The sequence below is a fragment of the Protopterus annectens genome, chromosome 2.part0 (genome assembly GCF_019279795.1).
Source record: "Protopterus annectens isolate FY-2018-M chromosome 2.part0, PAN1.0, whole genome shotgun sequence".
NCBI classification, from domain to species: domain Eukaryota; kingdom Metazoa; phylum Chordata; order Ceratodontiformes; family Protopteridae; genus Protopterus; species Protopterus annectens.
This window is the reverse complement of record NC_056728.1, coordinates 377,389,865-377,404,818: the sequence shown is the minus strand read 5'-3', so window position 1 is coordinate 377,404,818 and position 14,954 is coordinate 377,389,865. Positions and strand designations below refer to the sequence as shown.

General features: G+C 36.9%; 1 protein-coding gene across 1 annotated transcript in view; it reads right to left on the bottom strand.

Annotated features, from left to right (window-relative positions):
- DMRT3 (doublesex and mab-3 related transcription factor 3) overlaps positions 1-12,991 on the bottom strand; it is a 176,662-nt gene extending 163,671 nt beyond the window's left edge. Inside the window, exon 1 of the mRNA XM_044060826.1 lies at positions 11,334-12,991. Within this exon, the coding sequence (XP_043916761.1) occupies positions 11,334-11,715 (382 nt within the window). The 5' untranslated portion in view covers positions 11,716-12,991. The remainder of the gene's footprint in view (positions 1-11,333) is intronic.
- Between the last annotated feature and the right edge of the window lie 1,963 nt (positions 12,992-14,954).

Below are 14,954 nucleotides of genomic sequence, written 5' to 3'. Positions count from 1 at the left end.
GTTCTAGAGGGATACATCATGTGAAATATGAAGCTGACCTTTATAAACATCCCTATATACACAGTTCTGATTTAAAAACAAAAAAAAAACAGATTGCAATAAGTAAAATCCAAACAAACAAATGTTAATAGAAACTAATAAAACATAAAACTCAAAACAACTGGTACGTGCTTTCATTCTTTTAACAACTTCATCAGGCCAAGCTGTAACTACTCATTCAGTCATTATATAATTTCTTAAAGTCACATGATTAATTTAAATACATTTAATGAATTAACCCTTTCTTTTTCAGCACAACTTTAAAATTTTCTCTATCATTCATTCCAGGAAAAGCACACGCGTTCAATCTAATTTGCCAACAGCTCCAATCCAGCTCATCTTCTGCTTCACCTTTACATTCATAATTATTAATGTGATTTTTTTTTTTTTACAGTTCTGATTTACACAATCAGGTATTGTGCTCATCATGTCTGTTATATTGCAAAGGACAGTTTCTGTAAATGGTTCATACAGATTATAAGCTATATAAACTCTGGACGAATGCGTCACTTTGTCCTACAAAAGCTGTGCTGGATCGAAATTGAAACATTTAATGAATACATTGAATATGGCTACAGTGTTTATCTATGCTGAAGAGACATCATGGATTTTCTTCATTGTTATGGCCACAGACAGTTTACTAATTATGCAGCATTATATAACAAGAAGCACATATTAGGTCAGTGCTTTAATATGAAATAAAAGACTGTAGATTGATTAAATATGGTTGACTATAGCCATTTACTGATTTAAAGTATACAGTTCGAAGGTGGGATTTAGGACCACTGTTTAATTCCATTGCATGTATCAGCATAAGTCTCTTATTCCCAGATATGCTCTATGATGGCACTGGCTGTTTAAAAATGTGATACATCAAGGTTGCACCATCAAAGCTACTACACATTGTAATTCAGCATAAGGGATGTATGCTGGTCCGTGCTAAGCAGACCAGTACAGCACAGCACAGCAGAGCACACATTCAGCTATATTATACTCACAAAACTCATGATTCTTAAACAGAGGGACCCCATAGTGTGCAGCCCATAGTACCCATAATATTCAGTCATAGAGCTAGGTAGTGGGACCACAGTGGGGGAGCACTACTCGCCTCATACTCCAGCTGTGGAGTTTGTAGGATCTATATTTCTTTGCAGATCGAGGGGACCAGTCACAACCCCCAGACAATTCCTCTGTGCCTACTGCCATTATATCAGCACCACTTCCCAGGAGGTGCTGCTAATTGTCACAGCACTCCAAGCAACAAGATGTACATTAGCACATACAGACCTAGTAGTATAGTAATGACATTCATAATAAAGCAGGTTTGTGAATCACTGCTGGACCATTAAGTACACCACAGGGTGCAGGTGGCAGGAGCAGTATAAGAGACCATAAAGGTGACCAGTGGTTCCCCACAAGGCTCAGTGCTGGGCCCACTTTTGTTTCACATTTCTGACTTACAGACTAAAGTCCAAGACCTATGGCTAACCAGGTTTGTGAATAACTGAAAACTGGGAGTCATTGTCAAATCCCCACCGGCACAGAAGCCCTACAGCAGGAATCTTCACTTATAAAATGCCTAGTGTATTAAAAATGGAGTTAAAGTGATAAAAAATTAAACATTGCCTTATCTGGCAGACACAGCACACCCCTGCATATAAGATTGACAATCCAACACTTTAAAATGAAAAGGCAGTTAGAGAGTAGGGAGCATGAGTTGATGATTCCCTCTCATCTTTGATCACCATATAGTAACAGTTATCAGGAAGTCCTTCTACTTGGTGCATCTGATTGCCAAGCATATATCTAGATTTAAAGAGGTCACTGTCCCCTTGTATTCAGCACTGATTACATCAGTTATATAATACAATGCCCCCTTTGGGATGTACTTCACCAGGTATATTGAATGGCTCACTGGTACAGTGGTAGCATTGTCACCTCACAGCAAAAAGTTCTCTGATTAGATTCTCAGCTGGAGTGCCTTCTGTGCACAGTCTGCATGTCCTTCCTGTGTTCATGTGAGTTTCCTCCAGGTGCTCCAGTTTCCTCCTACTTTTTAAAGACATGCGTCTGGAGTTTTTCTCCCTGGCCTTCCACTGAAAATTGGCTTCATTTCAAGTCGGACTTTCCCGGTAAACAAATGTTAAATAAATAAATATATCAAACAGTTGAAAAAAAAAAACAACCAACATAACAAACAGTTGCAAACACCCCAGATATCCCTAATACAGAGGATCATATGCCTAAAATCCCTAAACTATAAAAAAAGACTAGAAAGACTGTCTCTCTTTTCTGTGTTGTACAGGTTCCTCAGATGAGAACTATGTCTTGCCTTCTGAAAAATCAGGAACCCAGTAGTACAAGATTTCTTGTACCATCACAAATCAAATAGTCCCACAAACAGACAACAGAACAAGAGATAAAACCTTACTTCAGCACACCAGTAAAACAAGGTACTGAGAGATTTATTGCTCTCCATCTCCCTCACCTCTGGAATAGACTCCACCTGCAGATAAAGCAGTGTGATACACCGTCTTCCTTCAAACGATTCCTGGATAATTGGATAGGTATTTATAAATTTGCCCCAGCCTAGCCCGCCTAGAGAGGGGAGGTATAGTCTGGGGTTTTGTTAATCAATGTTTGTTTGAACAGGTGAATTTTGAGTTTTCCAAAATAGTTGTATCAAGGTACTTTCACTTTTACTCATGATGCTGTCTCAAACACTACAAACTCTTCTTGATATATATATATATATATATATATATATATATATATATATATGTATGTATACGGATATATATATATATAGGTCTACTTCAAATGCTCAAAGTTGCAGAACATCGGACCACACATCATCAAGGATGAGATGATCAATGTTCTACAACATCAAACATGAAAGCAGACTAAATCAAAACCCCCACACCCCCCTGCTACTTAAATATACCAACTCCGAGATCGCACTACAGTGAAGAGAGCAGTATATTTCCCGTTCCATGCCATTGTCTTCACTGTAGTGCAATCTTGGAGTTGGTATATTTTAGTAGGGTGGGAGGGTGTCCTAATGGTTACGATTTTTGCCTTACAAACACAAGTTGCAGGGTTTGAGTCTCACAAGGGATAATTGGCTAGGCTTAAAATGACTCGCAAGGGCAGGTAGCTTAGTACTAATCTATGAATTTAGTAGCAGGGGGTGTAGGGAATGCAGTGAGGCTTGCCACCCTGCAAAAACATGAAATAAGAAGTTTTCACATTTTAAGGTTTTTTGGGTTTTTTTTGAGTTCGATATTGCAGAACTTCAATCCTCTGGTCCTCGATGACCAGAGGTTCGAAGTTCTGCAATTCTGATACTCTGAAGGGGACCCACACACACACACGTATATATATATATATATATATATATATATATATATATCCATATATGGTTCTACCTGACATAGCCGAAACCACACAACACCGACAACCACATCACGACACCATACATTGACAGTCCATAACCCATACACTGCACACACCACAATAACAATTATTAAAAAACAAAACACCCCATTTCCACAAACAACACACACAACACAAGCACACCAAAATAACCCACCCCTCCTAGCCTTTCCCCATGTCGGGCATCTCTCGCGCGGTGTCATCCGTCGAACCATATATATATATATATATATATATATATATATATATATATATATATATATATATATATCTACATACATACATACACACACACACACACACACACACACACACACACACACACACACACATATATTATATTATATATATATATATATATATATATATATATATATATATATATATATATTTGCTGCAAGTGCAGAAATCACCAGGCTACTTTCCTTTAATTAAATATTGAACTGAATGTAAATCCTCATTTTCAAGTGAAATACAAAGCTTCATAGCAGATGTTTACTCCTCTTGCTTTCTATGATTCAGCATTACAGCACTTTAGAAGAAGGAATACGGGAAAAGCCAAGGACTTAATAAGACTGTTTCCCTTACTATACTGTTTAAATAAGACCTTTTTCCAGGAGTTGCTAGAAATTTTTGAAAAAGTCCATCGTATATAAGATTATGTAGCAAGGTATATCATGATCTATGATCCTTGATTATTACTCACGTGTAGATGCTGTTAATTAACACCATAGGTGCTATTTATTATGGCATCTTTTACTAAACTGATTTAAATTATATTCCAGAGTTATATCTCACTGGATCAAAAACGGAATATTGTCACCCATGTCTCTACAGTTTGTTAGGACAGGGTTTGGTTTGCACTGGCAAATCTGTAGGTATCTGCAGCCAGATAAGAGCTTTCTAACTGCCTAAAATTTCTACTCTTCATAATAAGACGAAAAAAGAAACAAGTTTGCCATCTGTTTGATGAGATGTGTTTTAAGTGTGTCACAGCGACATAGCTATCTAAAATGTTTTGTGGACTGAACAGTTTGTGTATTTATTTACTTATTTGCTTATTTGCTTTTTGTCAACTGGGTAAATCCAAGGACTCTTTTTCAGTCATAACCTGGTCTAGAGGCAGTACAAAATATGTATACATGACAATTACATAAACAGTTGATAGTTTGTACAATTCTGAAATTTCAAAAACTACTCTGTTGAAAAACTTGAGCCTTGTTGAACATGGCCAGATTAAACATACATTACAAAGTGTAATGCCCGTTTTTTTTAATATGTTTAGATTACATATTTGTTAATCCAGAAGTTATATAGCATAAATCATGACTGACAAGAAATAAAAAAACAAAAACATTGAGGTAAAAAGCAGCTGCAGTCTAGCACTTACAGTAAGTATGATACGTACAGTGTTATTGTACTAGTTATACATAGGATTTACAGTATTTACTTCAGTGCAATGTTTTAAAGTACGAGTTACATTTCAGAATTTACATTTGAAATACAGAAGATTAAAACACAGTAAGTATTACCTTTAAAGGATTTATTTTAGTCTGTGCAAAATTATGGTACTAACCAATATCCCCTGTAGCAATTATATGCTATTTCACTGTTGAGATGTTCAGAAAAGGCTGATTTAAATCCATGGACAGCCATCATTATTATTATTATTATTATTATTATTATTATTATTATTATTAATTTCTGGTTGGAGTTTGTTCCATAGGGCTGAGCTTTTAGCTAAATGAAATGGATTTTTACTGCGTTTTCTCGAAACATATTTAGTTTTGCAATTGGCTCAGCTTCATAGTAAACTTTTAGCGCTCAGCAACTTAAAATCAAAAGTAGCTAGCTGTTGGATGAGTGTATGTGTGTGTGTGTTGTGGGGGTAAACTCTAAACAAACAGCAATGCAACGAAACACACAGCACAGTAGTCAAGGCCTGAGTTTCTGCAACAGAACATTAGTTGAATCTCACCTTTTAAGGTGCGTCGTACCTTTAGCGTGGCCACGGTTGTGCAGTGGTTAGCGTTGTCGCCTCACAGTAAGAAGTTCTCCGGTTCCGTTTTTAGCTGGGTTGCCTTCTGTGTGGAGTCTGCATGTCCACCCTGTGGTTGCGTGGGTTTGCTCCGGTTTCATCCCAAAGACATGCTGTAGGTGGATTGGACACTCTAAACTGGCCCTAGGCGTGCGTGTGTGCCTTCCGTGGAAGGTTGGGTGCGTTTTACATCACAACTACAAGATTCAACTTCATATGCAATCTTTGTTTGCAGCTTAGGCAGTTTTCTTATCAATTTGCAAACCTGACTGGTTTAAGTGTGCAATACTTTTCATAGGTTATCTGCAGTGCGACCCACCAATATAGGCCTTGTTAAGTACTCCACAAATCTCCCTAGTTTTATTGTTATTTAGGGGAGTGTAATCCAAATCACCAGGCCATCTTCGCCATATCATCCAGGACCGGTTTCATGTGAGATGTTAGGAAGTCGGACTATGTGTACTTAAAGCATTAACTATACAGCACTGCTTTCATATCGGATTGTACTGAATGAGGAGAACATTGGTTAATCATTATGTATACAGTATTTATTTGCAAATTAATAGCAAAATAATAATGTATACGCTAAATGTTAGTTATTTTAATGAATTCTGATGGAGGTATAAGATTGTTCAGTATGTGGAGGTCCAAAGTACTTTTTTTATATCTAGGGGAGGCTCGAGGAATTTTTTTTTTTTTTTTTTTTGGATTTGATGGAGGCTATGACAAGTGTCTGTGAACCTACACTTCAGTACAAGAAACTCAAAGCAACTCTTTTACTTAGTTAACAGATATAATCTTCCTGACGGGTGTCTAATTCCACTGCCTACATAACTTCTAATATTATTCATACTGGCTACAAAGCCTGGCTAAGACTCACTTTACCTCTTTAGAGAATATTAAATAGAGTTACCACCTGTCCCACTTTGCGAGGGACAGTCCCTCTTTGGGCAGTTGTGTCCTGACAAAAAATTGTAAAAATTGCAAATGTCCTAAGATTTTAGGACAAAATTATTTCCTATATTGTACGTAATAGTTGCATAAAACAGTTATTCTATATCTAAAATACCTAAATGTTATAAGAAACAGAATAAGCAACTAAAATGCTACAAGAATAAGCTTTTATTTAGGCAAAAAAGTCAAGTTCCAACCTTTGTACTGACAGTGGGTATGTGTCGGCCTGTAAAATGTGATGTTTGTACCAAAAATGTCCCACTTTGGCCATTTGAAAAGGTGTCAACCCTAATGTTAAATTGCTTTTATACAATTCATGATTATACCAAGTTCAAACTTCCCTGCTGGTATTTCCAAATCAAAAGGAAAGGACCCCAAGAAGTCCCCCCCCCCCTTTCACTGTGTACCTATTCCTCTTTTTTCTCCATAAAGCTCCAAATGAAGATGCGCTTAAACAATTTTTAAAGTCAGAATCTCTTTTCAGTAACTAGAGTGAAATCAGAATCGCAGTTGAACTGCAGTTACAGTAATGGCCCTTTAAACTGTCCATGCAGACCAATAGCCTAAAACCTGCAGTTTCCTGTATTCTCTAATAGTTTTATGTCTGGTATTGATTGTTACTGTCGTTTACGCTTCAAAATTTAAAGTGAGAATACTGAAGGCTGGGTAGTTTTCTTCGGTCGATAGAATTTGTTATTTCTTACCTAGAAAAATCCGTTTTTGTCAGGTATTGTGCTGCAGTCTTACACTAACGAAATCAGCAAAGTTGTTGCTGATTCTGACACACAAATAGTCGCCTGTTAAATATTTTCTCCTTGGGCCCTACTGTTTTACGAAGAGTACGTGCTGGGGTCTTTCTTACTTTGGAGTGACGTTCAGGTAAGTTTCTCACTGAAAATTGTTTTACTACAAGGCCAATGGCTTCACACAGTACTTGAACAGAAAGGAGTAAGACGGCTGTGATATAACTCTTTTAACTTGATTGCTGGCCGTGGTGGATTTAGAAAAAAACAAAGCAATGGTCTGCTACTATAGTTTCCGGTACACCTCTCAACCTATTAGAGCAAGAAATATGGGCAAACCTATAAATAATGGGGGTCAAAGCCCCAAAAATAGGGAAATATTTTAAGTATTGCTCTTACAACCCTAGAAAGTTCTTAGAATAGCAGAAACTGCATGTGCATCGATTTTCTGTATGGTATGAAGTCAGAAACTCAAATATTTGTCATTATTTTCTGACCTCGAGCCTCAATTATTTTCCAGGAAAAAAAAACAGTTTTATGAAAAAAAAAACAGATAAAATTGTGAGGCAAAAAAGTGACCATTTTGCGAAAATCTTGACAGTTGTGGGTATGCTTACATTTGAACCTTGCAATCATGCGGATGATGTAATGGTTTCCTGCTTTTCCGGCATACCTCCCAACAGTTCAGATTTTCGCAGAATGTCCAGATTTTGCCTCATATTTTTGGTCTGTTCCTCATAAAATTTGCGGTTTTCTGGCAAATCACTGAAGTCAATACGTTTGAGTTTCAGATTTCATATCCTTCAGAAAAATGCATGCTAACACAAATCTCATTATTCTAGCAATATTTAAAATGTGTTCCTATTTTCGGGGCTTTGTCCAGCCATTATTGTAGACTTTGTCCAGATTCCTTGTGTTAAATTGTTGTGGGGACTCAGGATCGCCTTAAAATCGATGTGGACTTTTACGCTTTATTGCTGAAACTTTACATTTCTTCACTTATTGTTCAGTGGCTAATTGATGTAACAACGTGGATCCCACATGATGTGGGCCACATCATAGTTTCTGGGTTATTTATTTGCTTATTTTAGAGCAAAGACGCTACCGTGCCAATGGCCACCTGGGACTTCGGAAGTGGAGACTAAAATACATAATTTTCCGTGTGTGTGTTACAGTTTTAATTCGTTCCGATATTTTCTAAATTGTTGCGAACATGTTGTATGCAGCTCTTCTCTGACTTGAAATATTCCCACCAACGTCTTCAAAATATTTGTTAGAACGACGTTATAACTTGAAAATGTTTGTGTATATAACTTCTCAAAAATTTATAACAGTGCTGGAGTGCTATTTTTTTGTTTGTTTTTGTTTTTAATTCTTATGACCCAAAGTATAATGGTGCCCCCGAAATGAGAACGAGATATTATCTTTATTTATTTATTGATATTTGTTTACCGGGAAAGTCCGACTGGGCACAGGTGCCCTTTTTTGGTGGAGGCCTGAGGAAAAACGCTCCAAAGTGGCAAATTGAATGCAATCAGTATTTACTATAACAAATTTTATAATGCGGTTTCAGTGAATACATAGCGTAGTAGTCAGTATAATAAAATGTGTATTGATACTAGATTTGTATTGATAATAAATATATTCACTAATATTTGATGGTTCAAACGTTTACTTGGATTTTATTATAAACGTCCGACAATTTCAGTATTCTGTCACAAACAAACGTCTACTTAACAGTCATTGATGCTAAATGTACTGTTTGGCATGTTAATACCAGCAGTCTATGTAATAAAACTACTAAACACACTTACTTGCATGTTAATTATTGTTGTATTTCCATGTAATTTCAATAAAATGCGTTTATTAAAAAAGTATCGGAAACATGTAATCGTGCAATTAATTACATTAAACTTTTGCGGACTTAAGCTATAAAACGGATGCAAAAATGCAAGATAATTCCCATGTGTTCTAGATTTTAATTAATATATTGCCTTATTAGCAGTTGGTATCTTGCCTAATAATAATAATAACCATTACCAAAAAGACTGTATGTCATTATTTAAATGTATACATTTATTACCAGTAAGTATTGCAAAACATATTTGATAACTTGGACATCAAGGTCAGATACTCATTTTTGAAACTTTATATACGATGCAGTATTAGAAATACATAACACATTTCTTTTATTTTGGTCAGTACAAGGCTGAAAGAGCAGTTCCTGAAACTAATGACCATTTAACTGTTTCATTGTTTTGCCTATAGTATATAGTGTTGAAAATGCTTGCCACAGTCCTTTCTCATAGTCCTGGCAGGGATCTGGTGTACCTCTGTAGACTAGTTCACCAGTATGCTTACTTATTTATTTTGTCTACTAATGAGCTGTTTTTAAGAATGTATATTGTCTTCGTTTTTGATCACTTCTCAAATAAAGATTCAACATATAACCGAATACTTTATATGTGATTTACAGTAAATACTTGACATTTAGCGCCCTCCCCCTACATAAACTAAACGAAGTGTGCGAGGCTTTTAAGGATCTACTGTTTATTATTACACTCTCCATAGTAATATAAGTTTTAAATAATATCGGTATTCCCTAAGCATTTCTGTGCTGCTTTAGTCTGTTCTGATTGAAATTATTTTCTTGCTTTTAATGTATTGGTGGTTTCTGAGTTATGATTAGTGTTGCCACCATTTCAGATAACCATAGTTGGCATTTTTATTGAAATTTGAGATGTTGTAGTCAAACCATACTTACAAGGAACTCAAAGGACTAGGAATCACATTTCTTTTTTTTTTTTTTTTTTTTTGCCAAAATAAAACTCATTCGTGTATGTGTGTGTGTGTGTGTGTGTATATATATATATATATATATATATATATATATATATATATATATATATATATATTTTTTTTTTTTTTTTAAATACTTCCTGTCCTAAAATCTCAGGACACTTGCCATTTTCATGATTTCGTTCGCAGCACACAGCTGCCTAGATAGGGATTTCCTGCCTAAAGATGGGCAAGTGATAACCCTATGATGTGTTCAGAGTAAAAACGTTAACTTTAGATTAAAATTAACTTGGAGGATGAGTGAAATTATTAGCCTTCAACCAAGATACGGTTTCTTCCTCAGCGCAGACTTTTGCTGAGAATGGTCTTATATTACCTAATAATGGATTGCAAATAGAGAAGGAAACAAATAAAACTACAGGGGAAAAGATTACCAGACGACAGTCCTAAAATGATGCACAAATTTAAAGTAATAAGAAACCAGTAATGTAACACCACACCTGTACAAATGCACAACGAATGACGTCCTGCTTCTGTGTCGAGCTATCAAATATGCTGTATAACTAGGGACCTTGCCAACTGTGCAGGGTGAAAAAGTCAGCATCTGCGTGGTGTTTTTTTTTTGACATCTGTTTATTTAATAAAACACTTTAACGGTATTTGGCAACTGTTTCTCATTTCATTAGTTAAGATATCTTCCCCTTGAGGCGCGGTTTTATAAACAGAAACCTATGCCAGTAGCATGCCACTTAACTGCCCCTATTTTTGCAGAATGTCCTTGCTTTTGCCTCTTGTTTTTGTCCTCTCTCTATAAAATGTTTGATACTCTGGTTAATCACTGAGAATTACAGTCAATAATGCTAGACATTAGAGTTTTATACTTTTTATTACTTAGGAAATAAATATTGATGCAAAACCTGTTATTATATTAACTGTAATGGATTACAGTAATATTTAAAAGCTAACCCTGATTTTGGACCTTCACACACGCACGCACGCACGCACACACCACCTCCACCACTACCACCACGACATCAGCTTTGGCTTTGATTCCTGAGCAAGTAAGTTGATTGTGACCTATGCCTTGTCGTATTCCTACTTCACTTCTATATTTTCTACTTTGTAGGGACAAAGTCATAAACAAAGGAAGCATAAACAGCAACACTTCATCCAGATCACTTAAGCATTCCTCGGATATCTTTGTAAAACACATTTGCAACAACTTAAGGATTGCGTTTAATGCTTTGAATGTGTGAGTTAAGCGTCATATCAGAACCCAGTTATAACTGTACCTTGTCCGAGTATTAAACAATGCTACTACTCACCTGGTTTGGGCACGGGGCCCGACTGCGGCTGCTCAGTGACCCACCTATGGGAGGGCAACTGGCTAACTGCTGGTGGAGACTGCAGTGTCTGTTGCAGGGTCCTGGTTTCCCCAGGTAATCCCGGTAACAAACTCTCCAAGCTCTCGTTAGCCTGCTGCCGACGCAAGGCCACTTGGGCAGCCATGACCCTCTGTCGTTCAATGATCAGGATGCACTTTTCACAGGTACAGTCCTTGAAGCGACAGTAGCGCTTGTGGCCCTTGAGCCAGGACAACACACCATGATTCCTGCACCTGGCGCACTTAGGTGTCCGTTGAAGCGGGGCACGGGGCTGGGAGACCGGGCCTCCCATGTATAAATACGGAGAGCCGTAGCCATTCATTTTGTCTTCTTTCTTGGTTTACAACGTGGTGTAGCTGGGCAGACCCGGTCTCAAAGTGGGATCCAGGAATTGCTCTAAACCGCGGTAGCAGCTCACAGTTTATGCAGGATTCCTGTCACTTCGAGGGTCGCCAGTCCTCGTGCTGATGTGTAAGGAGAAAAAGAATGTGAAAACCTTGCAAGGTGCACAACTGGTAGCCCACGGGTCTGTTGGTAGCTTGCTGGGCGTTGATGTTTGCCTTTGCAGCTAGATCACTGCAATTCTTGTTAAAATATAACAGCTGTTGAGAGTATGCATTTCCACCCTAAATCATGATCTGCATACGATCACATAAAAATGTCTACTGTAGAAAAATTATTCGTTTTCAGAGACAGTTTCTCTTCGATTCCTTCTGACATACAAGTTTAGCCACAGGCAGTTAAGTTTTTACTTCAGTCCTTTGAAAAGTGGTTGGTATTTCTTATCATTGCCTTACAAGTTTTCGACTTTTGTGGGTATGGCCCCTTTCCCTTTCAGACTCCTTGGACAAAGCCTCTTTAATAACCACATTGACTGTCTCCAGAAGCTTCCAGCTGGCCATGTACTAGCTTATCATGCCCAGTTCCTGCAAGTGTTGTCTCTACATTCACTCATGCGGTCCTAGAAAAGTGGTACAAGGTCGTGACTGCTTCCTTTGCTAACTGGCTTGGGTCACTGCTCCAGACGTCTGTATCTTAAGTGCCTTCTTAGGTGCACTTAGTTCTCTTTTGACAGCCCCTTAAAATATTTAGATGGGGAGAAGTTCCAGTCTAAAATCGTTGCTGCCGGGTTAGCTGCCTTTCATACAGCACTGTGTTTTTAGTTTATTGAGCAGGCAAATCCTCATAGTTATTCTGTTACCGGCGTTCTTAGGGTACCCCGACCTCCTGTGTCACTTAGGTACCCGATGTCTTCTCGGCATTCAAAAAAAGGTGTTGTGTTTTTTTTTTACTGAGAACAGGACAAGTTCACACAATCCTGGAAAACTAACATTCAGGTAGGAAACTCAGCTGTTATGTTGCTTCTGTGGGTTGGTGGGAGGGGATCAGCACAGCCAGCATTTGTCTTACCTGTTATTCCTGCTCAGCCAAGTGAAAAGGCTCTCGGAGGACTTATCGGGCAGCTTTTAACATTATTTCTGCTGTAAGAAAATAAGAACTGACATTTACTTGTAACTCGTTGCTAAGCAATTCAATTTAATTATAAAAATTTGTCTTTATGGGTGCATTCAGAAAGTGTCAAGATTGTAGTGCTGTTGTCTTTCTCTTGTGTCTTGGTCCCAAAAGAAGAAAGAGGAGAGTTAAATTCAGCGGTTTTGTTCTGTACTTCATTAAACACAAGAAAGGCGGAGCACTCTAAACCCAGTTGATTGATGAAAGAAATTGGATAGATGCCCAAAATTAAAGTTACTCCAAAATGCAGTGAAGTGCAATATTATGAAACATCAAACCTAAATAGCGCCGATCCACATATCTTTACCACCTACCAATCTAGCTACTGCCATTACCCTTCAATATTTCTATTGAAATTCGCTTAAGAATATATTCGTATTCTCACTTACAAAAATTCCCAGGACGAGGTTTGTCTATGCCCTTGCAATATTTTTGCAAGAAAACCTATTCGTGATCCAGACTGCAGACTGTTTCATTTTCTTTTTAAAGTATATTCAGAGTTTGACTGCTTTCAAATAGCTGCATTTGTCAGGAGACCTCCTATGCAGCATTTGGTATAATTGTTATTTCTTTCATTATAGAAAGTTGTTGCTACCTTTTTTTGCTACACAAATTAGAAACATTCAATATTGATATATAATGCCTATTATATAATGTATATAACAAAGGATACGGATAAAGCTCTGTTTAATGAAGACGACGGTTTTTAGCCATCGGTGTTTTCACACACGAAGTGATGTTATGTAATTTGTATCATGCTTTAAAAAATGTTTGCTGCATTGTTTTAATTCACATCCTGCTCATTTTAGGCAAAGTTTTAGGATACCCATTGCCCTTATCATTGTGCCGAGAACTCCACTTTGCGTAAAACTGCTCTGGAGAATTCTCAAAACTATTATTAAACATGCATTTTTACTAAACAAAGTATAATCAAACATATAAAATTTCCTATCAGTTACTTAGAAATTGGAAGTGTATTCTAATTTTCCTATATTTTTTAAAGAAAAAAAATCAGCGTTGTATAATGCTGTCGTTAACTGAAACTCCCACACGCCTTACGCCGATAGGGAAAGAACAAAAGTCTAAGAAAAATGAACTACATCCCCATCAGTGACAGTTGAGAAGCTGAGTCAATTATTCTCACCTGAACTTGAAGGAAAATAAATAGTTTATACATACATGCCTTGCACCTCTCAACTGTCCAGATTTTTGCAGAATGTCTAGATTTTTGCCTCATATTTTTAATCAGTTCCTCATAAAATATGTTTTTTTCCCGGAAAATCACTACTGATTTAAGTTACCAAATAATGACATACATTTCAGTTTCAGACTCTATAATCTTCAGAAAATACATGATAACACATATCCCTTCATTTTAGCTACTTTATAAGTTTATAATAACAATATTTGAAATCTGTTCGTATTTTTGGGCCTTTGTTCCCCCATTATTTTAGGTTTTGCCCAGATTTCTTGCTCTAAGAAGTACACACACATACACTTAGATAGATACGTGCATGTTGGTTTGCCAAATTCACTGGTGGGTATTACAAACGGAAAGCTTTCGGAATTTTGTCGGTCATGGGGAAGAATTATTGAAGAGAGCGATCTAATCGAAATGTTCTAAAAAATGGAGATAACTTGCTTTAGAAGTTTAATCTTTATTTAGAACTATATGATATGAGTGGTAGGTTTGCAGGTGGTTTATTGTTGTAACCTAATGTTTATCTGGCAAATATTCCCCCACAATCGGGATCGGAGAACTAAGCGGCCCTTTAACAACACTTTGCCATTTTCCCCTCTTTAAATAATAGCATGCATTCTTTTTAACAGGACAAATTTTCACTTTAATCAGTCCTATGTGTGTAATTCTTATTGTTTTTTTTACCTTAGGCCAGTGCTGAATTTATTTACTTTTCCGGGAAAGCTGCATATTACTAATGTGAGCTGATGTTCTCAAATGTTACTAAGATAAACACAAATTAAACAATTGTTTTTAATAGTTAATAAACCACATGAAAGTAGTATGTTCACTATGCGGTGTGCTGTGTC